The sequence below is a fragment of the Xiphophorus maculatus genome, chromosome 12, assembly GCF_002775205.1.
Source record: "Xiphophorus maculatus strain JP 163 A chromosome 12, X_maculatus-5.0-male, whole genome shotgun sequence".
Classification (NCBI taxonomy): Eukaryota; Metazoa; Chordata; class Actinopteri; order Cyprinodontiformes; family Poeciliidae; genus Xiphophorus; species Xiphophorus maculatus.
Window position 1 is genome coordinate 19,333,903 of NC_036454.1, and position 24,252 is coordinate 19,358,154.

At 40.6% G+C, this 24,252-nt stretch overlaps 1 protein-coding gene across 1 annotated transcript in view; it reads left to right on the plus strand.

The window, feature by feature from the left end:
* The first annotated feature begins 7,869 nt into the window (after positions 1 to 7,869).
* LOC102222446 (phosphatidylinositol 4-phosphate 5-kinase type-1 beta-like) overlaps positions 7,870 to 24,252 on the plus strand; it is a 40,528-nt gene continuing 24,145 nt past the window's right edge. The window contains exons 1-4 of the mRNA XM_005804042.2: positions 7,870 to 8,108; positions 21,495 to 21,583; positions 21,764 to 21,832; positions 23,053 to 23,183. Of these exons, the coding sequence (XP_005804099.1) occupies positions 21,764 to 21,832; positions 23,053 to 23,183 (200 nt within the window). The 5' untranslated portion in view covers positions 7,870 to 8,108; positions 21,495 to 21,583. The remainder of the gene's footprint in view (positions 8,109 to 21,494; positions 21,584 to 21,763; positions 21,833 to 23,052; positions 23,184 to 24,252) is intronic.

A 24,252-nucleotide genomic window follows, 5' to 3' on the forward strand; every position in this document is an offset into this window, starting at 1 on the left:
AAGTTGACCCAGCCAGGTGAAGACCCTCTGCCTGTTTTTTCACTTCAAGAGCTTCATGATAGTCAGAGGACTGATCCTGTCCTGTCCCAAGTCATCCCATTTGTCAGCCGAGGGAGACGACCATCAAGACGAGAGAGAGCTGGGTTGCATCTGAAGGTGCTCAAAATCTTAAAACAGTGGGAAAAACTGAAGATGCACGATGACATCCTGTACAGAGTTTGCAAAGACCCATTAACAGGGAAAAAGCGACATCAGTACATGACGCCCTCCTCTTTGATCAGCCAAGTTCTCAATGGTGTGCATGATAATGCTGGCCACCAGGGTCAGAGTAGAACTTTATACCTTTCAAGACAAAGGTTCTTTTGGATCGAAATAGAACGAGACGTCAGAGACTATGTAAAATGTTGTAAGCGTTGTGTTGTTAGTAAGACATTGGAGCCTGAGGGAAGAGCACAGCTCGAAAGCATCAAAAGCACAGGCCCTTTGGAGCTAGTTTGTCTGGACTTCTGGTCTGCAGAAGACTCTAACGGGAAGAGTGTGGACGTGTTGGTGGTGACAGACCACTTCACTAAGATGGCTCATGCCTTCAAGTGTTCAGACCAGTCCGCAAAACAGGTCGCACGTCAGCTGTGGGATAAGTACTTTTGTGTATATGGCTTCCCGCAGAGAATACATTCGGACCAGGGTGCGAATTTTGAGAGCCAACTTATCCAAGAGCTACTTCAGATATCAGGTGTGAAGAAGTCCAGAACAACACCCTACCATCCTATGGGGAATGGTCACACTGAGAGGTTTAACCGGACTCTAGGAGACATGATTAGATCATTGCCTCCCAGAGAAAAGCAGAAGTGGCCTCAGATGCTGCAAACACTAACCTTCGCTTACAACTGTACTGCTCATGAGTCGACCGGCTATGCCCCATTCTTCCTTATGTATGGTCGGGTTCCTAGATTGCCAGTGGATGTTATGTTCCACAGTGTGGAAAGAGACAACAAGATCACAGACTATGACAGTTATGTTAAAAGGATGAGAGATGATCTCAAGGAGGCCCTTCGTGTTGCTCAAGTTCATGCCAGCGCAAAACAACAGCGGCAGGCTGACCTCTACAATAAGGGTGTGAAAGGTGCTGCCATCGAAGAGGGTGATCAGGTCCTCTTGGCCAACAGAGGTGAACGTGGGCGCAGAAAACTTGCTGATAGGTGGGAGTCGACTCTGTACACAGTAATTTCGAAGGATTCAAGATGTCACACCTACCGCATTAGAAACCCCGACAACGGACATGAAAAAGTGGTTCACAGAAATTTGCTCTTGCAAGCCAGTTTCCTGCCAATACATGTGGATCATGACACAGAGCCTTCCTTCTCCAGTGTTGGTCAGGAGTCCCAAGAGAAGGAAGAGGGCGATGGAAGTCTGTTTTTGGAGGAACTTGAACTTCACAAATCCGAGCGCACTGCTAGCTGGGTTGCAGAGGTCACCCCATTGGAGAACTTCTCAGAAGTAGGGCACACAGCCCTTGATTCCCCTCCAGTTCCTCTTGCTGATCCTGAGCCCCCCATTGCTAAGCCACTGACAAGTGACTACAATGGAATATTAAGTGTTAAGATTGGATCAGATGGTTGTCTTGGAGAAGCAGCAGAGGGTCCATTCAGCGTTCCTCTGGCAGATAAGGACAATGGACAGAATGACACTACTGGAGGACAACTGGACACAAGCAGCAGTCAGTCTCAAGATCAAGTCCCTGCAAGGAAAACTATTGTGAAAGTTGTTGACACTGACACACTGACAGTAACCGCACCCATGGACCAAATTAAGACCAGAGTGGGCAGGGTAGTGAAACCAGTGAATAGGTTGATTCAGAACATGACACAGAAAACTAAACAAGGAGGTTTTATGGTTGGTGGGTTAGCTAAAACCCTGTTCAAGTAACAGATTATTGTTCATTTTGGGATATTCCTGTTCATTACGGACATGAAAGCTTATTTTGTTATTGTCATTCTGTGTGTCAAGATAACAGTTATTTGGTAATCAAGTTGAGAATGTGTAGTCGGCACATTCTTATGCAAAGTGGACATTAAAAGTCTGGCCAACTCCTTAATGTCACTTTCTATTGAAATATGGAAACCCTTGGTTGCATAGTGATTATCAGAGAAATATAGCTATGTTTAGCTGATGTTATCTTGTATGAGACTTCTGATCTGACTTGTAACTGTTTTGAGAAGTTCAGGGGGGAGTATGTAGCTGAGTTAATTTTATTTATTTATTATTTTATGAACCTTCCCAAAACATTTTTCATTTCTATTTTGTCGAATTAACATGTCTGCTGACATGGCTATTTCTGTTTTGACTGCTTTTATTTTTGGTTCCTAATGTAAATATTGTTTTGGGGGAAACGTTATTAGTGTTGCACAGAGCAATGTTCAGTGACGTAGCTGCAGCAGCCAGGCAGAGGCTGCCTAACGGAGCTGTGGTAAGACGCGTGCTAAAGCTACCTCTCACTTTTAATAATGTTTATGTTGTTAAAAATAGTTTTCACAGCTTTTGTTCTGCAAAAATATAAGGTTAACTGTGCAAGTGTTTTTAAAACAAACTTTGGTGTTGGTTAAAGTTAATTTGTTACGTTTATTAAGTTTGTATAAAGTTTCCCTCCAAAATGTGTTTGTTGGGCCGCAGGACTGTGACGGTGATCGTGTATCATACCTGGTGCTGAGTGTGTTCCACTGTCTTATAGGTATGTAATGGATACACAGATTTATTTTGTGGTTTGATGTTGATTTGTGCAAGATTTTACTTTTCTTTAGTCCATTTGTTGTTAATCTATAAAAAAGCAGAGGCTGCCTAACTGAGCTGCTGGACTGTGACGGTGATCGTGTATCATACCTGGTGCTGAGTGTGTTCCACTGTCTTATAGGAATAAAAAAAAAAAAACCAACGCAGAGTACTATTCCTTTCCACATCTGTTACACCCTGAACTTACTTCTCTTAATGTCTATCTTATCCACATAAGGTGACAATTAGTCGAACATCAAAGTTAAAACTACCTTCACAGAGACCAAAGTGATCCGCCGGTGAACGCGCTCCTCTCGACTCGGGAGGTTAACCAGGTAGGCTCTTGATTTTACATTAAAGGAAATGTTGAGTTATAAAAATCTACTAACAGCTGACTGTGGGAGGATGAAATGGGAAGCTGGACAGGACAGTGGATGTTATGCACGAAGGAGAGCGTGTCAGCCGAGATGTGAGGCAGGCACAGAAAAGCTCTGATTCCATGCAGCTCCATATAGATTAGAACCTTCGTCTGGGAGTCAGGAAAATATAAGGAGAGCGAATTATACATTTGTTTCTTGTTTTTTTCCCCCCAAAATTGTTGCTGCTGAAGACACGTCTCATCATGCCCATATCAGCCAGACCTGACAGGTTCTCCTTTTCTCCTTCGTGCACTTTTGATGATCAGAGAAATGGGAACTAAACTAAGAGTAGCACTATGTCAACATGTATTTACTCTAGTAAAAGTAAAACTTTGCCATCCAGGAAATTTCTCAAGCAAGAGTGAAAAAGTATTTTGAAAAAAGGTTACTCATAATGATAAATTCTTATTTGATATCTAAAAAGCATGTCAGACATACAGTACACTTCCTGCAGACACTTCCTGTCAAGTCCTTCCAGGACAAAGCATGAAGTGCTTTGAGGGAAGTCAGATGTTGGAAAACTAAAAGAGTCACTTGAATCCCCACTGGACTGATACGTTACCAATATGTTGTGAAGACGCTATTATAGTAAACTGTGATGTTCACATTGTACTGTTTTCTGTTTGAGCCAATCCTAGTCACGCCCCTCATTTCCGTTATTCCTCGCACCTGCGTTGCTTCCTGATTGTCTCCCTTCTTAAGCCTCTCTCAGTCGCAACCACACTGCCAGATTATCGAACGCTTTCAGCAAGTAGTTTTCCAGCACTTTTACCTCGCCCTCATAGCCACGACCACGCTTTGTTCCTCGGACCTGCCCCTTTTGCCTTGCCCTTGTCGGACTGTTACTATCGCCCTTCTGGATCTCGACCCACGCCTGTTTCAGTTACACCGCTCTCGCCCACTCCCACGGATTCTACCCTTAGCCCCGATCGTGCATGACCTCGGCCCGTCTGACTAAGGATTCGGATCTGGATTTGGTTCTTCTGCTGCCTAGCTAGTTTGTACGCTGCCCTGCATCAGCGCTTCCCTCCCCAGGCACTTCCTGCCGAGCTCTGCGTCAGCGCAGCATCCGCGCTCCTCCTGGTTCCTCAGCCGATCACTTCAGTTACTGATCGCCAAGCCAGGTTAGTGTTCCCTTCACACACGCAGTAACAGATCCTTTTGTTGCTATTTGTCCAGTCACCGATCTCTCCTCTCCGCCCCCCTTCGCAGTGCTGCAGCGGACGATCCTGCGTGCCCGGTTTAAGCTGCCTTTTAATAAATATCAGAGTTTTCTGCTCACTCCTGTGTCGTGGCTGATTTTTTGGGTCCCTCTAGTGAACCATTACATAAACTGCCATTTATTACAAGATTTTTTAAAAAGGTGTAACATTATATGAATGTTAGAAGTTCATATAATCTGAACTTCTAACATTCAGATAGTGAGAAGCTATAATTTGTGGTATTGCTACAAATATGCTAAAACAGAAATCCTCCTTCAGGTGCAGTGGAGCAAAAATATTTCTCAGCCAAAATGCGTTTTTGCACCCAGTCGTCTGCAGCAACCTTTGCCGTGGAAAGTAAGTGTCTGAGAATTTTCCAACTTTAAACTTCACTCATTGGCCACTTGCTAACAACCTTTATTTTTGCTTCATTTTATTGTTTCCATAGTAAAAAGCATATTTTTGCTGCTTGCTTTTGGAGTCTCAATGAGTCTTCCAATCACCACAGGTCAGAAATGTCTCTATAACTCAGACTTATCTCATGATAATGCACCAACATCTTCATGTGAAACGTCTTCTACATGATTTTACAGGTGCCAAGGATTCACTGGAGCTCTTTTACTGCAATTTTGCAGGATGTGCTGCCAATGTGGTAAAAGTGTTTTGTAATGACACACTCCTTCAGCATGACCTCCTTCCCGATTGCTCAGGATCTCCGCTTCCCCATAAAGTGTGCCAGCATGATGGCCGTGCATATGTTTCCACCCCAGTAGGGACCAAGTGTGAATTTGAGGAGGAGAGCGAATACATTTCAACAGAGAAATGTACAGGTAATTTCACAAGTAAAGTGGATTAAAGATTTTCACAAATGATCCAAAAGAAAATGTGCATTTGTGTTCAGCCCTTCTGAATCAATACTTTTGTAGAATTAGTTTTATAGTAACCACAGATGCAGGTCTGTTTGTATGTCTTTAACAGATTTACACATCTACACAGTGAATTTGTTGTCAGATCTTCATAAAAAATGTACTTGACATTGTAATATATAGTATCTGGTTTTATAAATCAAATAACACTTTCCTGTGTCTTTCTTTCTATAAGACGTTGACCCCATTTGCCTTTGGATTCATGGTAAGTATTGATTGAGAATACACTATTTAACTGTTTTATCTCAACACTAAATGGAGTTTTTATCCAACATTTCAGCTACTTCTTCATCATCAACCCCTTCAAACAATGGGAAGAAAGCAGCGGGAGTTCATCCAGGATACATTGTCCTAGGATGCATTCGTGAGTTAAAATGATCATCTAGTACTGAAAGGTTATCCTCTATATTTATAAGCGAATATCACTGTCTATATGTCACATGTCACTTTGAAAATGCTTACAGTTGAAAAATAGAATAGAATAATGAGAAGATGGCAGGTTTGGATATGACATAAACATGCTGGTTTTTTGAACTGGTACTCTGTACTTTAAAATATTTATCTAAGTGACATTGAGAATGTTATACCCTCTCATATATGTTGTCAATGTTTCAGAATGAACACAAAGTGAGGTGTTATTCTTTTTTTTTTTTCCTTTTTTTTCTCCAAAGAGTTTTTGTGGCACTTGTGGCTCATATTTTTTTAGACAGTAGGCAGACAGGAAGGAGGGTGAGGAGGACATGAGGCAAAGGTCGTCAGGACCGGGAATCGAACCCACGACGTCCGCGTCGAGGACTAATGCCTCCAAATGTGGGGCGTGCTAACCCCCTGCGCCACCACAGCACACCCCCATTCCCATTAGGTGTTATTCTAACTTGCATGTTCTTTCTGTAGATGTGTGATTTTTTTTCTGGGTACTCAGGCTTTCTCCCACAGTCCAGTAAAATTCCTTGTTAGGTTTACTGGTTTGTCAGATTTTTCCTTAAGAATTATTATGTGTGTTTGCGTGTTTGTGTGTTCGTGTGCATGGTTGTTTGTTTTGTGACAAACTGTGGACCTGTGCAACGTATGCTTGCAGCCTGTCTCTCACCAAATGACATATGAAAGTTAAATCTGAGAAGTTTGGCTTTTTGTTACTGACCCGTCTTGTTTAGTGTGATCTGGCCACTTGCTTTACTGGGGGCCAAAATATCATTGTAAAGGCTGGTGTTAAGGTAAGATCAGAATTTTTATTTCTTCTCATTTTAGACAAGATATAAAAATTCTTCTCATTTTAATTGTTACATGTGTCCTAAATATTAGATTTTTCATCCCACAGTTGGTTTTGCTGCACTTCTGGTTGGTGGTGTAATATGTTACTGTGTTAAAAGATGCAGCCGAAGGCCAAACTAGCAGCAAAACAGGTACCGAGCTATAAGATCATTTTAATGTGATGGCCAGATGTGACATATTGATGCTAATTCAAATTCATTTCAGAGACCCTGAAGAGATGAGCAGTGATCCAACCTTCTTCGAAATTCCGTGAAAAAGGTGTACGGAGCCTTTTGCCAGAAGTTCATTAAAATGCTGTCTACATCGTTTTAAACTGTGTGATTGTGAGCGTGAGTGGGAATAAAAATAGCAATAGGTATTTTGTTCCATATAACACAGTAGGAGTTTAACAGGTAAACCTTCTATGGATGCAAACTCCACTAAAAACCCACCTGTTTAGGATTGTATTTGAAACGTAATCAATTACAAATTTATTGATGGAACTTGACTTAATGTCGTGTTTTGATTGTTGATTCTATGTTGCTTTGTGTTTCTGTGTTTGATATGATGTAAAGCACTTTGAAATGCCTTGCTGCTGAAATGTGCTATACAAATAAAATTAGATTTTGATTTTGGATGCACAACTGTGAGGTTAGTGAAAAATGTTAATTGTCACACCAATTTATTACATTGATGTGAATTTTATCTTTTAAAGTTCACATTTTAAATCTTCAGGGACGCTGAAGTTGCTTTTCAAGTGGATGATGACACCATACCTCAACGTGGACGTGGAGATTAGTTAAATTCACTTTAGCTAGTACAGTACAGCACATTGAGCTGCTTTAAAAGATATAATTATCATAGGAAAGGATTTTTTTAAAAGATATGTATAAAATTATGCATCTTATTATTCTAGGGTTTTGGAAATATAAATACAGTAATCTTGGCATTCCTAACTGAACTAAAACAGGGACATTTTGCTGTGACAATGAGATCAAAATAACGGTTATGTGTCTTTATTTTACAATACATGTGAGCTGCAAGTACTGGGCAACATAAACCTATACTTACTGTTAGACTGTTAAAACAAATCCCAAGAAGATTTTTTTTTTAATCTCACCTAAATGTGAAGTCCTGCCAAGGCATCAAACCAAAATTAGGCTAATGAAATTCTGTTACGATTTAATTTTATAATTCGGGTTCAGGCCTGGAGGTGGAGTTATTGAGTCGTTGTGTTTCTTCTCCGTGGTGCACTGAGGAAAAAAAAGCTGGAGGAAAAAAAAGAGGCAGGAACAGACAGAGTCACACACAGGCTGTCTAACTACGGCAGCACAGTACGGCGGATCTGCTGTGGAGGGAAGTACAGCAAACAGTACATGACACGGAACCGCATTCATTTATCTGCTGGAGATCCTCCGCTTGAAGAAGAAGAAGAAAAAAATAAGGCTCTGTGAGGACCGCAGCAGCCTCCCTGGGAAATATTTCTACGGGATTAACGAGAAGAAGACAATTTCTGCTCGGTTCATCAGGGAAACCCGCTGGAGGTACGATGTCTGTACTTGTTCACCCGCAAAGTTTAGTGCAACTTCGTAGAAACAGCGGCGACTGGGGAGACAGTAGGGACCGTGACGTGTCGTATCTCAGGTGCTGTGGCGACAGGTGAAAAACTGCAGGTGTGATTAAACGGAGACGTCAGATTCTGCCTCGATACAAGGTGTTCTCGACCTAATGTGGACACAGGTCCTCGATGAGAGAAGCCAGATTGTTTTCAGGTTTTGGATTGTAGGTTGGATTTCACTACAATCTGTCACTTATGAATTATAATCCATATTAGTTTTTCCTGCTTATTAGTGAAATACGTTTTTTTTTTGTTGTTGTCAGCTTCTCAGACTTGCTTAGAAACAATCGGATGGACAATGACGCGAGCCTTAAATTGTGCAACTTGTGTTTTGTAATGAATTCTTCAGAATGTGGAATATTTATAGTTTCATGCCAATGAGTTTCAGTTGATCAATTTCTCGGGAACTGAATGCAGCCTTCTTTTAAATCCTTTCGTCGCAGAGTGTGTGTGCGTGTTTGTTTTTGTTTTTTTTCTTCTTCTTCTATGCATCTCTTCCCATTATCACAGCTCTTTACGTTAACGTGATACATTTCTGTGCTGGTGACTGGATCCTGGGCTCTTCACATTTCCCTCTTAAGCCCCTCTGAGAGAGTCACCAGGCTGTGACAGATATAAAACAGCCCTGCTTGACCAAAGATACAGCAGGTTATGCTCTGAAGACAGATTGATCCCTTCCAGTGGCTTGGTTTGTTTTTGTTTCACGTTGTTAACGCAATTCTTGGTTGTAGTTTGCAGAATTGCTTGCTGTATCTCACCTTTTAATAATAATAAAAAAGAAATATAGCAATCATAAAGATTTTTCCACAATTATAAAATGTTACTAGCTTTTGCTGCATTCATCTCAGACGCCTTTATTAACAAGTATAATGAGGCTTAGGCTTTGCTGAATTTAAAAGACATTGTGGAGTTATCTTTGTGTACTTTATTGACTTTTCTTGAGTTTATCTAATGCTTATGCATATCTGGACAGTATCCATCTTTTTCAGATAGTATTTGCACCGCAAGGATCTAAACTAGTGAATACAATATAGTAAAAACATAGAACATCCACTGAAGCGTTTGACGTACTCGGGGTTGTAAAATACAAATCAGATCATCCCAAACCAGCCTGTATAAGTCGGGTGCTGCAGGTATATGCATCTGTGTTTATCTTTATGAAACTCCTTTATCATCCTCATTTGACTGAGAGGCTTTATGCCCACAATGTTTGAAAGGGAAAACATGCAAATTTCCCTCAGGTCTTGAGGTGTAACACGCTTTGCTGGATGTTGGTAAAATGCTGTTTCTTTTTGAAATTTTATGCAATAAATGAATGCAGCAAGGAAATGATACTTGGTTTTCCATTTATAGAAAAATAGTTTAGTTTGGATCTGTTTGATCCATCATCAAAGATAGAAAGAGTATGGTACAACTAATCTACCAAGGTTTTTTTACCTAAGCTAATGGGTCAGACAAAAAGAGCATTAATCAGAAAAGCAGCAGAGGCTCATGGTATCTCTGAAGGAGCTGCAGAGAATAACAGCTCAGTTGGGAAGGAAAAATCAACCTTGCACATCATCCTTAATGCACCATTCCAGCTATGCAACATAGTAGTGGTAGCATCATATTGTGGGGATGCTTGTGCTGTTCAGAGACCCTCTTTGTCCAATCTGACTTAGGCTGAAACATTTCGCAAAGAGGTTTCTAAATGTGCTAAGCTATTGGAGACCCGCAGCTGCAACTGTAGTAAAAAGGGTTTACAAATGATTGACTCAAAGGGGAGCTGCATAAAAATGCACAGTACACTTTGTACACGTATCATTTTCACATAGGGTTGGCTTCTTTCTTAAAATTATAATAAAGTACAGTGACGTTTGAGTTTATATGGTGATAAAGGGGTTTGCATGTTGCAGTGAACATATGTGTGCAGTTAGAGCGGTTTCCTACATAATTAGCAGTTGAGAGGCCATATTTGTTAGATGAACATAAGATCCTTTCTGTTCTTCATCTTTTCCTTTCATGAATAAGGCTTGGGCTACTAATGAACACTTTCAATTCAACTTTTTCAGAAAACGTCAGAAAGCCCCGTTGTGGAGTGAAGTTCACAGGTGTAACAATTAACTTCTGCCGATCCTTTCAGAGTAGTCTTATGATTTCTGGGTCAAAGAGCACTTGGTACATATCATAAGGTACCATGGGAACTCGGTGGTGATACAGCAAAAATAACAACAATATGAGATTTATTAAAGTGGTTACATAACTCACCAACATTCCTTCTGCCATTCCTGATGACAGCTTGACTAACACCGTACTGTTTGGACACACATACATGCAGTAGTGTCTCGTCACATTCATCATTATCGGATAAAAATGCCTCTCGGTCCTCCCAGAGGGAAATTCCTCTGAGAATTTCCTGATGTTTGCGTGCAGTCCAGCTAAAACTGAGGTCCTATAGCTGCTGTCAGAACATCTCTCTTAGAGCCAGGGATAATGCGCTCTACAAGCTGAAAACAAGGCAGGACTTTCTGCTACACTCAACATGAATTTAAATGAATTTATTTCCACTTGAATTCAGAACATAACAGCAAACAATTCTGCCAGGCCCTTGCAGAGATCATCTTTGTGCAGGTCTGTTAAAGGCTATCAAAATGTGTATTCCTGCTTTTAATAAGCAGGACGTCTCGGCTGCTGGATCACACGGCTGGTGTTTATTAACTAAAGAATTGTTGCTCAGGATATTTTATGAGACTGACATGCAAATAGAGCAGCCTCCGTGGTTGACAAATCACTTGTAAATATGCTGCATTTATGTCGTGTGAGCTAAAACCATCCCTCTCGGATGTAATAGCTGTTATTAGAATTGTTACCACCTACAACGTTTGGGTTATTAATTGCTAAAAACTTTAGAGGACAATCAAATTTATGATCAAGTTGACCCACTTCCTGTAGAGACCTGATAGCCTTTTGACGATCCACCTTTGTGCAGCATACGGGTGAGCAGTGTACAGTATGAACTAATGAACTGTTCTCTCACTCTCTTTTTATTTTTTCTCTCTCTCCCCCTCTCTCTCTCTGTGTGTGTGTTATCTGTTTTATTGTCCTCACTCGTTGGCCAGCCTCCACTCATGTCAGCACATACCTCATACGGATCTGACTGCCATTAGCACTCAGTCAGGAGTCACAGCTCTGTAATTAAGTCACTTTTTGTTGTAGGGGCTATTAGAAATGTTCTGGGGTTTGGTGTCCTCCTTGGGAATTCACACAAGCTTTATCCAAGTTATAGACAGAACCAAAACTAGCATGGATAATATGCAGGTTCTTCTTTATCTCTGTATTTATTGTAACTTAGCATTATATGTAAACAATAAACATTTTTAAAAATAGAAAATTCAGAATAAACATGCATTGTCGATCATCCTTTCACTCTTTCTATTCATCTCTTGAAAGGGAAAGACGTCAAGTCAATAATTAAGAGTCAGTCGTTTCACTTCTCATAATAATTAATATAACAGTGGGCAGCACCGCTAACTGAAAAAAGTCTCTGAGTTCACCTTCAAAATGCTTTGGATAAATCTTATCTTGGGCGCTCTAAAATGAGCACCAGCTCCCATAATTACGACTTTATTGAATAACTTCCACATAGCCATCCCTCACTACCCCTGACCTTTCAAGTACGACATCTGTGAATACACCAGGGCTCCTCGTGGGTTTGAGGAATTAAAGTTTATTCATCAGAGGTTGCACTTAAGGCTCTGTGGGACCAGAGTGGTCTACCCTCCAATTATCCACTTCTCTAAACAGCTACATGAGTCTATTTCATTCATAAAAGCGCACAATGTTTGATAAACTTTGATGCAGAAAATAACCAGACTTTGGGAATAAAACAAACTGTGCAAAATAGGGATAAGCCGGTTACTGGTATGTAGATATACCAACCAAAAATGACATTTGTTGTGCTATTTTTACAGTTTAAAGTTATTTTATTTAAATGCTAGAGAAAGTGCCTGAGTGAATGAAGTTTTCTCTAACTGCATGAGACAGAGTGTAACAAGGTCTTGGTCAAGTAGTTGAAACAATTGACACATATTTAATATTTTTTCTTCATACTATTAATGTTAATAATAATAATGCAATTAGATTACTTAATGTAGAATAATTTTTTAAGCATTTGTAAAAGACTGGCTTAGAAATATGCTGCAAACACGATAAGCCTGACATAAATCTGTCCAGTTTTCATGCTCATGTGATAGTATTTAAAACCAAAATGAAGTGTGTGTGCTCCAGATTTGTTGGACCTTGCAGATTTTTTGAACTTCACAAATCAAAGACCAAAACTCCCCAAAAATATTTTGTTGCTAAAAAATGTAGTGACCAGCAGTCACGTTCCTTTATGTAGTTTTTATCATCTTTAGCCATCAATGTAATAAATGGTCTAACTTTTTCATTTTGTCATAGTTACCAATTTGTACCTCCATTTCACGGACTCATTACTATTTCTTAGCCACAAGCAAAGTATTTCATAGCCATATATTTAAACCATTGTGGATCAGGTATTTTGTTGTATTTTTATGAATAATTTTAGTTTTTATGACTTATAAGGATAATAATTTTTAAAAGCTTTTTGTAATACACCATATCTCCACATACCTGGTTCTGATCCCTGTTCAGAAGGGTTAACCAATTAACCCTTCTGAACATTTCTGTCTTTTATTAGATTATGATTTCATTTCAGGGTGACCCCCTGCTGATAGATATTATTTATTCTATTCACGTAAACACACTACATTAGTCTACAAGCAGAATATAAAGATTTAAATTGTCTGATGTCAGAAGGGTGTGAAACACACCGCTGGCGGCTATGAATTGATACCCAGCGAGCCAGAAACGCCCACTGGCAGACAGCTCTTTTATAACGTCAAACAAGTTGGGTACAAAACGACCAGAACTTCAAAGGTGTGAAATGGCGCCGGGGCGAAAAGATCAGAACTACTCCAAATTTCTCACATGCATACAAACAGAAAGCTGAATCTTTTGAAGACTGTCCACAAACATCCGTGTGCAGTCTGGGATCTGTTTAAAATCCTCATTATTCACTTCAAAGCTATCCGTTCGATCTTAATGATCTCTGCTTGCCTGCTCTGGCCAATCGACTCATGGGCACCAGCTTTGAAAGGGCGAGGGAACATTGTCGGAGGGGGCCTGCAGGGACGTTTAGCTGGTAATTGTCCCGTACTGAATCCCGGTCGGTTGGTTGAAGGCTGCTAGCTGAGCATTAAGCTGGGAGCCTCACAGGAATGTATATCATTCAGATATTTGTTGTTGTTGTTGTTGTTTTAGTCCTCCATAGTACCCTTTCTCGCCCTTCTTCCCTCCCACTTCCCTTATAATGACGAAGTCTGCAGAGGCCCGCTCAGGGAGTCAGAGTGAGAAAGTGGGAAGGAAAGATCACAAGATGAAAGGGAGAGCTGAGTGAAGACAACTGGGGGGAAAAAACGAGCGAGACAAGAGGAAGAGTTCTCGTCTTTATCTACTGCAGCTTGTGTCTCCTTTCTTGATGAAATGATTAACCTTCTCTTAGCATCATTGGGCCATTTCTGTTTACTGTAATACTTCTAGATAATAAAACTTTCTATCTCCCTCGAGGATTTACTGAGGGAGAGTGGACCTTTGGACCCTGAAAGGGCCTGGCTGAGCTGGGAAACCCTGTCTCTCATTGTATTTGTGCCGTTTGTTTTCCCTGGACGATGACGTTAGGACACGAGGCTCTGCTGGATGCCTGGTGATGGATATAGCTGCTGTCTGAGGGGGAAAAAAAAGCCTGCTTTAATAGGTCGTCATCTCGGAGAGTGGAGTGTTGTTCTCTATCACGCTCATTGGAGCTCCTTTTGTTTGCTTCTGTATCTTTAGGGAACATTGTCTTACTTCTTTTCTCTATATATTCCTGCCCCTGTGTTTCACTCAACGCTCCCTCCCACTCTGTTCCCTCGAATGAATCATGTGACTCTCTCCGGACACGGAGGGTGACCTCCTCCTTGCTGCTTCCCATACAAAGAGGGACTCGAGTGAAAGTGATGAATGATGATCTGACTTTCAAAAACACAAGCTAAAGTCGCTGGGCATGCAAAATAAAATGAACACAATACTTCTTTAGTTGTTTAATTGTGTTATAACTACAGTTCTTCTTTTCTCTTATGTAAGAATAACATTGTTAATATGTTACCCAGTTTAGTGAGTGTTGCATTAACCATAAGAAAAGGAATGACTGAATTTTTACACACCTTTTGTGTCGCATTTCCTCGTTGTCATCGTCTTCCTCCCTTATGTTTACCACTCCCACCTTCTTGTTAGGCCCCTTTTTGTGTGGTCTTGTCATATTTAAAAGGTCAAATCCCTCTCCCCTCCATGACACACACACACACACACACATACACACACACACACACACACACACACACACACACACACACACACACACACACACACACACAGACACACACACACACACACACACGCACACCCCCACAGTCTGAGTACCTTCAGTTAGGCTGGTCATTGCCACAAGAGCCTAAAAAATAAGTGCAAAGTTTGGTGCTAATGGGATTAAGGGTTGCTGTTTTGTGCTTAGCAAAATGGATGAGGGAGTTTGTTGTAGAAAAACTAGCCTCACCTGTACAAAGTGTTTTGAGTGTGGGCAGATCTTCTTGTCCAACATCAGAGTCTGACCTTGGGGAAAGCTTTCTTAGAGGACGTAAAGCTGTTAATAGCTTCAAAGGTTGGGCCAACATTATATTAAACCCCTATGGATTAAGAATGGGATGTCACTCCAGGTCATATGTACATGAAGGCAGAGACAAAAATATAAATATTATCATACAGGATTACATAATCTACTGTACATCCACACTGGTTTTCTGGCCACTTCATGAATTTCTTGGTTTCGTTCTTTAGTTTAGTAAGACATCCTAAAGAAGCATAAACCTCAGGGATCCATTCAGGCATTTCCTCCAGCAGCAAGCTGACAGCGTTGGTTACCCAAGAGATTTTTCCTTATTTTCCTCACTGTACGATGAGGTAATATCCCAGGCTTTTTAAAATTTGGCTAAATTAACAAGCTCCGCCACTTAACTTCAGTTCTGTTTGCAACTCTGTCTGATAAGCTATCCTCAGCCTCCGTTGGTGCTGCCTCAGACTTTTAATCACATTCACACACATACACACACAGACTTCTTCCAAGATCTGCAGTGCTGCATAGTGCCTGCTGTTAGTGGGCAGACCGTACCCTGAAGCTGCGTCACAGCCTGTCCGTCAGAAAGGGGATGAAAACAAACGATCCTCCTAATGTAGTAAAACATGAAACAGATCAGTTTCATATGCTGAAGGAGGAAGGGAGGAGGTGTGTGTTGAAGAGGGGATTTGATAGGTTTCTATTGAAACAGAAAACACACATTCATGGTTTGCAAACTCTGTATGGGGTTGTTATTCTTTTGCATCTTATCTTGGATTAGTCCTAACTGAACGACTCTGTCAGTCTTTAGAACATGAATCAGAATCTGCCTCCTTAAGAAAGTTTCTGTGGGTCCTGGAGGAAGTTAACTCCCCACACTCAAAATCCATCAAGATATCATAATACATTTTGCAAATACTTCACATTCTTGGCCTGATTAATCAAAGTGTGTGACCAAACACACACTCCAAGTATGCCATTTTACCACACAAAATGATTTCTGTCTAAATAATTTTTTCGTTTTGCCGTGATACAAATCCAATCCATTAGATTTCTAGCATTTACCAATGCTGCAGCAGCCAACACAGTTTTTCCTTCACAGTCAATTTCATTGTAATGGTGATTTGTATAAAGATTAATGATGAAAACCCAGATATATTGGATCACCAAAATGTTCCCAGCTTATTGCAGTTTTTAAAGGTCTGCATGAAAAAATAGACCGTGATTAAAAACATGACTGCTTGTCTTACTGGCATACAGGTGACAGTAGGACAGAAAGTTGACTTCAGTCAGAGATAATGATGCCTTCATTGGGATCTTCTGCCTGTACTTTGTCCTGGATCAGGACATCCCAAAGTAAAAAAAACCCTTTTTCTTCTTTTCCTGTTCATCAAATTAATAAAAATGTATAAATGCCTCCAAAATCAACATGCTTTCCTGGTGACAGACGCGTGCTTGGATTCATAAACTGGGATTATTCTGTGATCCTTCCCATTTTCTGTTGGATTAAAAACTCATACCTCTAAATATGCACATTCTGTTTTTTATGGCTTTGAAAGAAAAATAGTAAGTTTGTCAGGAAAATATTTGACTGTAAATCAGAAAATGTAAATTGCAGATATAGGCTTGATCATTTCATCTTCATACATAATTGTATTGCTCATAGTCTGAAGAGACTATTCTTGTTCGTGTATTTAAAAAAAAACAGAAATGAATTAAATCAGGAGTTAATGTTGGTGTTTCTCTGTCTGGTATTTCAGACGGGAAGTTGACCAATCCACTTCCCCTCAGGATGAGCTAAAATGACAGCATGCGTCTTCTTGGTTTTTCTCCACTGAAATCCTTTTCTCTAACGTTATGGTAAGAGATTGTGGGGGTCACGGCAGCCAGGCGGCCTGATCCTTAGTGCTCTGCCTTGCTGTCTCAATATTGATTCATCATTTTGTTTACAGTCTGCTTGAGTAAGCCGATATTACTGTTTCTAGGGAGTGAAACAAAGCAGAGGGAAAAAAAGCCTTTGGGTTTGTTTGTATCCTGATGTCTACAGGAACCTCTGTGATTGAATATGTCTCAGCTCAAATGTCGCTGTCAGGGATGATTAATTTCATAATAATTGGACTTTATTTGGTTTGCATCGTTGGCAGACAGCTCTTGTCTCCTCTCTGCATCAGATTTCTGTCTCCCAGATTGCCTGGCTACGGCGCTGCTGTTTGACTTCCACTGGGGCCGGCCGGCATCCTTGGCAGTACCCTTGAAACCATGGAGGAGATATGGCATGAGAACGAGTGTTTGATCTGCACTCAAGTGGGCCTGTTTGCAGGGGGAAAGAATTTTGGACAAGGGGGTGGGACAAGTTATAGTGGAGCTGTTTATGAGCAGAGCCGTCCACAGTGTGGAATGAGCCTGTCGGTTCTTATGGGACCTGATTAGAAGAAAACACACACAAAACAATTTAAAAGTGCTAAAGAAAAGTGAGTCAAATGTCAAGAGTACATAGACTAGGTTATTAAAACACGGACACGTGAAGGTAAATTGTGTTTCCACAAACAATTTCCACCTTGTACAACACAATTCTGCTTCGTCCAAGCAGAGTTTGATGGTTGCATCTTGCCGTTGGAACATTGTTTTCCTCCTTGTTTCTGCTCCTGACCCGCATTGTGAAGGATTCTTCTTTTGACTGCAGTGTAGGAAATAAACACTTCACCTGGCTATCATAGCTGCGCAAAAGGGAACATTAGTGAATAAACTGTATAATAAGCAGGATTAGATTATAAAACGCATATATGCCAAGCTTTAAACATCACAAAGTGCACTGTTCAACTTCTCTTCTGAAAATGAAAAGAGTACAGCACAGCTGCAAACCTACCCAGATATGGCCATCCACCTGAACTGACAGGCAAGAAGCACATTCGTCAGAGAAGTAGCCAAGAGGACCACAGTGACCCTGGGAAATCCACGGCTCAGGTGGGAGAACCTGTTGAATTATGCACTCCATAACTCTGGCCTATATGAACGAATCGCCACTGTTGAAGGAAACCTATTGGAAATTCTGGTTGCAGAAGGTTCTCTGGTCAGATGAGACTAAAATTTGACTTGTTTTTATGGCTGCCAATGTTAGTGCAGAGACTAACATTGGCCGTCACCCTGAAAAACCTCATGCCTCAGTGAATTATTTCTTGCTTTAGCATCAGGCTGTAGGAATGCCTTACTTTAGCAGGGACAGGGAAACTGGTTGGAGTGTGAACAAAGATAGAGATGAACACATTCTCTCAATCCCATCCTTCTTTGAAAATTGAACTTCAGCAATTTTCAAAGAAGGGGCAAATATTTCAGTCTGTAGATGTTTACATCTTCTAGCTCTCTCTTGGGGTAGCCCAAAAGACTTGCAGCCGCAAAGAATTGATGCAAGTGGTCTGAATATAAAGCACAGCACACCTCTGAAATTATTCCTAATAAATGCAGAAAACCATGTATCATTTCTCTTCCACTTCACAGTTGGCCTCTTGCTATTTGATCTATTGTGTAAAATACTTTTAGGTTTTTGTTCGTAACGTGACAAGATGTGGAAAAGTTCAAAGCGAGTGGATACTTTTGCAGGCTACTGCATGCTAATATATTTAAAATTTTTAGACATTCATAAACAGAGTCTCCTTTGTATTAATCATTTGGATCTGTTTCTACACTTGGTTCTCATCCAGACCTCTAACATCTCCTCCACAATATAATCTATCCAAGACAATGAGGTGACAGAGCTGAAACCGAAAGGTCTTGTATCACTGACGTTTCACTTTGTTTCTGTTTTTCCTTGTCATTTTCCAATGTGCCTGCATTGTTTGCTAATGGTGTGGATGGCAGGACTAAGTCAAGGCTGGTTAAGATCATCTGTCCATTCATTTCACGTCAGCGTGTTCATACGTCCGCCTGCCATTTGTTATGAAGTGAACAGGAGACCTGCTGTTTGTTCGCTGCAGCTGCCGGCCTCTCATGGATCGTTCTGGAAACAGGGTACTGGTGCGTCCAGCTGGGCTGTGTGGGGTCAGGTGAGGGTGGCAGGAGGGGGAGTGGAGGGTGGAGTGGAGGGAAATGCGCACAAAATGGTGCTCAGGTCAGGGCAGCTCTGAGAGCCGGACTCATTAACATTCCTCAGCTTCAGAGAGCGCCAGGCCAGTCGCAGCGAATAATGGCTCAGGTGGATCAACACATCATTATCCAGATTTACCTCTATTGACACTGCTCATGATTGATAACAGGATCTCATTATGGCTTCTCCGGCTTCAGGCAAATGTTGCATCAGCGTGTTTCCTTATAATTGACGGAGTCTTGTTTTTGTTAAGGGAGAAAGAAAAGATATAAATGATGCAAGTTTCCAAACAGAGATGGATTAGTTTGCGCCTCAGGCCAAAGTATATTTTGTTGTGTTTATAGCAACGGTGGAGCTGGTCCATAGATAAGAATTTATCTGGAGATGAGCGCTCATGGTGTCGGCTGCATTCTTTTTTTATCTTCTTTATCAGTGCATGTGAGCCTGCATTCACCCAGAAGTATACATTGGCTCTATTTTAAAACACGTTTTCACCAAGAAGGAAGCACATTTCGGATTTCATTACAAGAGGCGGACCCGTCAAAATTTGGTGGTTGATTTTTTTTAGTCCGTTTTTTTCCCACATTTTCTTCAGAAGATCCAATTTCTTTCTAAGAAGTTTAATGTAAGAAGGATTCCAAAGATTTTTTTCCCCGTTACGGCATAAAGGATTATTATCCGTGTGTCACAGAGAGCAGTCGCTGTAAAACAAGATTTTACTAATGTTTTAATACAGAAAAATTGATTACGGAGGTGATATTTTGAACAATCTTTAGCACCTTAAATAAACATTTAGCACAGTCTGCATAGCTAACTTCATAAAAACTGCAGTCTAAGATTTTTAAAAGGCTGCTCACATTTCCAAATCCAGCATCTTCAAAGAGCGACAGAGGTAAACACTCAACAGGATACTACAGAGCATTTTTACTTTACTTATTCAGCCTTCCTGTTACCTGCTGGATATATCACTGTCTTGAAGAGGATAGCTAACCTTGAGGGCTTTTCCCTCAGTCAAACGTTTACACTGAAGAGTGTTACCATATCTTTTAAATTATTTTAAGCACTTGGTCATCAGAAAAAGTTTTACTTTTTAGTTTCTGACTGGTCAGTCTGATCAAGCTGAAATTCTGCTGAATTGGATCTCCAGCTGACATCTGTTATCATGGCCGCACTGTTTTATTTTTTTCAGAAAGCCGAAACAAAAGCATATAAAATGAACTAATTACTTTTATTTACAGCACACAATGCAACATTTTTTCCTACTGCTGCAAAAATAATAATGCCATCCTTAGCACCTATTTTGACTCTGACTGGACTTTTCAAGATGACAGTTCACATTTGTCTATTTTATAAGACAGATACAAGTGTAGGAGCCTTTTCTTATAGCAACAGGTGAGGGAGGGGCACGATGGTACTCTATCGTTCAAACTGTTGTAGAAATCTCTGGCTTTTTCTCTGGCGTCTATATATAACAGGATTTGAAATGAAATGTGAAAATTGCCACTTTTTAAAAACCTCGGTACCGGCAACTGGCCCACGTGACAGTATAATATCCCTAAAGATTGTTTTGGACTCTAGAGCTCTGAAAAGGCTTTCATTCAGATGTGCAGCGGCTCTGAAGGTGACGTGACCGCTGGTCACAGAACGGTTGGCCCGAGGACGTGCCGTCAAACGCTGATGAAGCAGAAAGTCCTTCAAGGTGCTCAGGTCAATGTCAATGTCAATGTCAAATTTATTTATATAGCACCTTACAGCAGACAGGACTGCACCAAAGTGCTGTACAAAAACAACAACACAAAAACAACAACACAAATGACAAAACAGAACACACATCATTTAAATGCCAAAGAGTAAAAATGAGGTCCTGCAGATGCATTTAAATGCAGGTGATGTGGCGAGTGCAGATACGCCACAGCTTTGCCACGCAAAGTCCTGGCTCAACCAAGATTTCTGTTGAGCTTTTCCAGCTTCCAGACCGATTTGCCTGCGATACAAACGCCGAGGTGCGATTTTGTTCAGTCACGTCGCTCTGCCGTTTTTTGTTTCATATCTCCTTGGAAAGTCAAAGAGCAAAACAGGCAGAGTGGGTTGGGCGTTGGGGTGGGAGGCAGTGGTAGCGATGGGAGGGGAGCAGCAGACAGATGGGAGTGTTGCGGCTCAGGAAGAAGTTGCTTGTGCTGTCAGCATAGTGAAAACTTTCGCCCCTGAGCTCTGACTCATTAACCGCAGCTCTGCACTTCAATGAGATACAGCTCAAAACGTTAAGCTGCCAAGCAGGATTGTTTTGTTGCTTCAAAACAAGAATCCAATAAAGAGTTACTACACACAAACAAGCCACAGTCGACCGACAAGAGGAATTGTTTCTCACGTTAGAAAGTTATGTAACGCAACAGCCTAACTAGCTCTGTCCTAAACTGATATCATTACTTTCAACTTGCTTTCTGTACTGTAATGCTGAGTTTATGGGTGATGTTTTGCCTCCAGTTTTGTTGCATAATGCTTTCTCTGTTCCTGCTCTCTTATAGAGACTCTCCTGATGATTGCTCAATCATCAGGAGATAAAGAGGTGTTGTCCTGATTGCTGTTGGCCCAGCACTGCTCCTCTGTAAGCAAGGTAAGTTACCCTCTTGACCTTATAGAAAGGTTATTTATTTATTATTATATTATTTATTATATAATTTATTATTAATTAAATAATAAATATTATTTATTATTAATTTGAGGTTATGTAGTAAGCACCAGTCCTCTGTTAGCAACGTAGCGGTTTTTGATTTGGATCCCCCTTTTCCTTCAGATGTCGACCGCCTCTGAAAACAGGATGGAAGGGCCTCGCACTACGAGCCGAGAGAAAACCTATAAGAAGGTAAAGCCAACCAGGGCTTTGCTGTGTGGCGATTTATTTCCTTATTCTGATGCAATAAACCTGATTCTGGTAAACGCTTCAGTTTTAGAGCCAGTGAGTCCAAAGCAGCTTTACTTCTGAGTAACTTGAGTGGGTTAAAATGTCCTTGTGCTGCAGCACATAATGTCCTGACCCCTGTTAGGGCTGGCTGCCAGAGACCAGTGCTGGTCCCACTTGTTTTCTTTGCTTTTTTTTTCTTCTCCTGTAGACGTCACTGAGAGTGGCAGCATTTATAAAGATGTAACCATAACGTTTACAGTAGCACAGCAGCTATCTTTGTCTTAGTTTGGTCGGAATATATTTAGTTATTTTGACTACCCACCTAACAGGAATATTTGTTTCCCAGCTTATAGGAGCTATTTTTAGTTGGGTTTGGTGATATTTACATTTATTTGCATTTTCTTGATGCACTACAAAACGATTTTATTCAACTCGGTTTATTTATACGCCTCCGGTTCAAAGCAAGTGCTATCCAATGGCAATTTACACACAAACGCGTCCAGTCGACATACACAGAAATATATTGTCACAAACACATGGGAGATTATTTAATTTGGTGTTGTCTTTAGTCTGAAACACACTAAAGCAAAACAATTTTCCCACAGCAAAATGGTGTCATGTTGTAAGAATATTATTCCAGGTGTGAGTCTCTATGGTGTTTTATAATTCTTGTTGTTTTGATTTCAGTTCCAATTAATGATGTTAATTACAAAAAATGACTTTTTTTTCCTTCCCACTATTTGTCCCATAAGAAGATCAATAAATATGTATCTGTGTTTTGTAGAACAATTATTTCTGAATTTTCACAAAGTATTACTGAATAATTAGATGCAGACAAAGTAATTGGCCACCAGTGATGATTGTGTCTAAAAATATTTTCATACATTTGCAGGTAAAGGAACTTTACCCTAAATGTTTTTTTTTAAATCAATTCGCTTCATTAGGAAAGAAAATCAAATTTTAAGAAATAATTGTTTTGAAGTGAAATTTTAGCACAATTATTTCTCCAAAACATTGCTTTATTTTAGGGCTTTTTACGCGGCTTTATCAAGAGCGCCAGCAAATTTGTAGAGCGCTGCAATTGTCTGCGGGGCGTCTGCTCCAGCAGGGCGATGTTTTAATCCTTGCTATTTTAGCGTTCCAAATAAACGTGCTGTTTTTCTCTCTATTTTCCCGTCAAGACCACGTCATCGGCCTTGAAGGGAGCCATTCAGCTCGGCATCGGCTACACAGTGGGCAACCTCACCTCAAAGCCAGACAGAGACGTTCTTATGCAGGACTTCTATGTGGTGGAGAGCGTCTTCCTACCCAGGTTAGTGGTGCACATGAGCAAAGCGGTGCACATACGTGGACGTACTCCGTTTTTAGTGTAATGTAAAATGCAGAGGCCTCTGAATGTTAGTTATTTGTACAGTGATTGCAGAGTAGCACCATGAGTTTCATCAAATCTCAAGGTTATTTCACAGCAGGAGGCCATGAATCAGAAAACCACTTCATAAAAAGCAGCTTACATGTAGGTGGAAACAGCCTGAAACAGCTGACTAGTGTCTGCAGATTTGTTGTGCTTTTTTGCCCATTAATATATTTTTTTTGTCTGGGTCTGTGCTACAAACAATAAATAACTAATCTTGCCCAGTGGGTAAACTGCAGCCAGAGCCTCTCCATCATCATTTCTCAGCAGTCAGTTCTCCTCGTCTGAGTCATGACGCAGGGATGCTACTATTCCTGCGGATTATCCTCCCAAGAGCTGGGAAATCAGCTTACTGCATGCCTCTTGCTGCTGCTGCGGCGCTCAGCAGACGTCAGCGTGTGTCCTCTCCATCTTCTCAGGCTGTCTTCACAATTACATCATCAGCTTAGAGAGCCATTTGATATGATCTGAAGCTCAACCAGGAATTGTTCAAAAGTGGGAACCTCTCATCCATCATCACACACCTGGAGCTCCAGCGATCTCCCTGTCTGGTTACAGAGATCAGAGATTTCTAACCTTTTGCATCTCACACACGTGACTTTGAGATGATCAGCAACGGTCGTTTTGCTATAAAATGAGACATTGATAAGAGTTTTGTGATCAGTTTTTGAATTTTCTGAAAGTTTTGTCATTCTGATTTCAGTTTTAGCCAATTCAGATTTTTCTTTAGACTGTTAGACTACAGAATTTAAAATATATATTTTCTTTCCTTCCTCCTGTGAGGAGCCATTATTTATTTAAATTGAAAGCAGAGATGTCACACCATGCGTATGAAAGAACCATCACTGTAAAACAAGATTTCACTAATATTTTATTACCAAGTCAAAATGAGACTAGTGTTGCTTGGTAAAACTCTAACAGCATTTTAGATTTAGCTTAGGGATTAGCACTGTTAGCAGCATTACTGAAA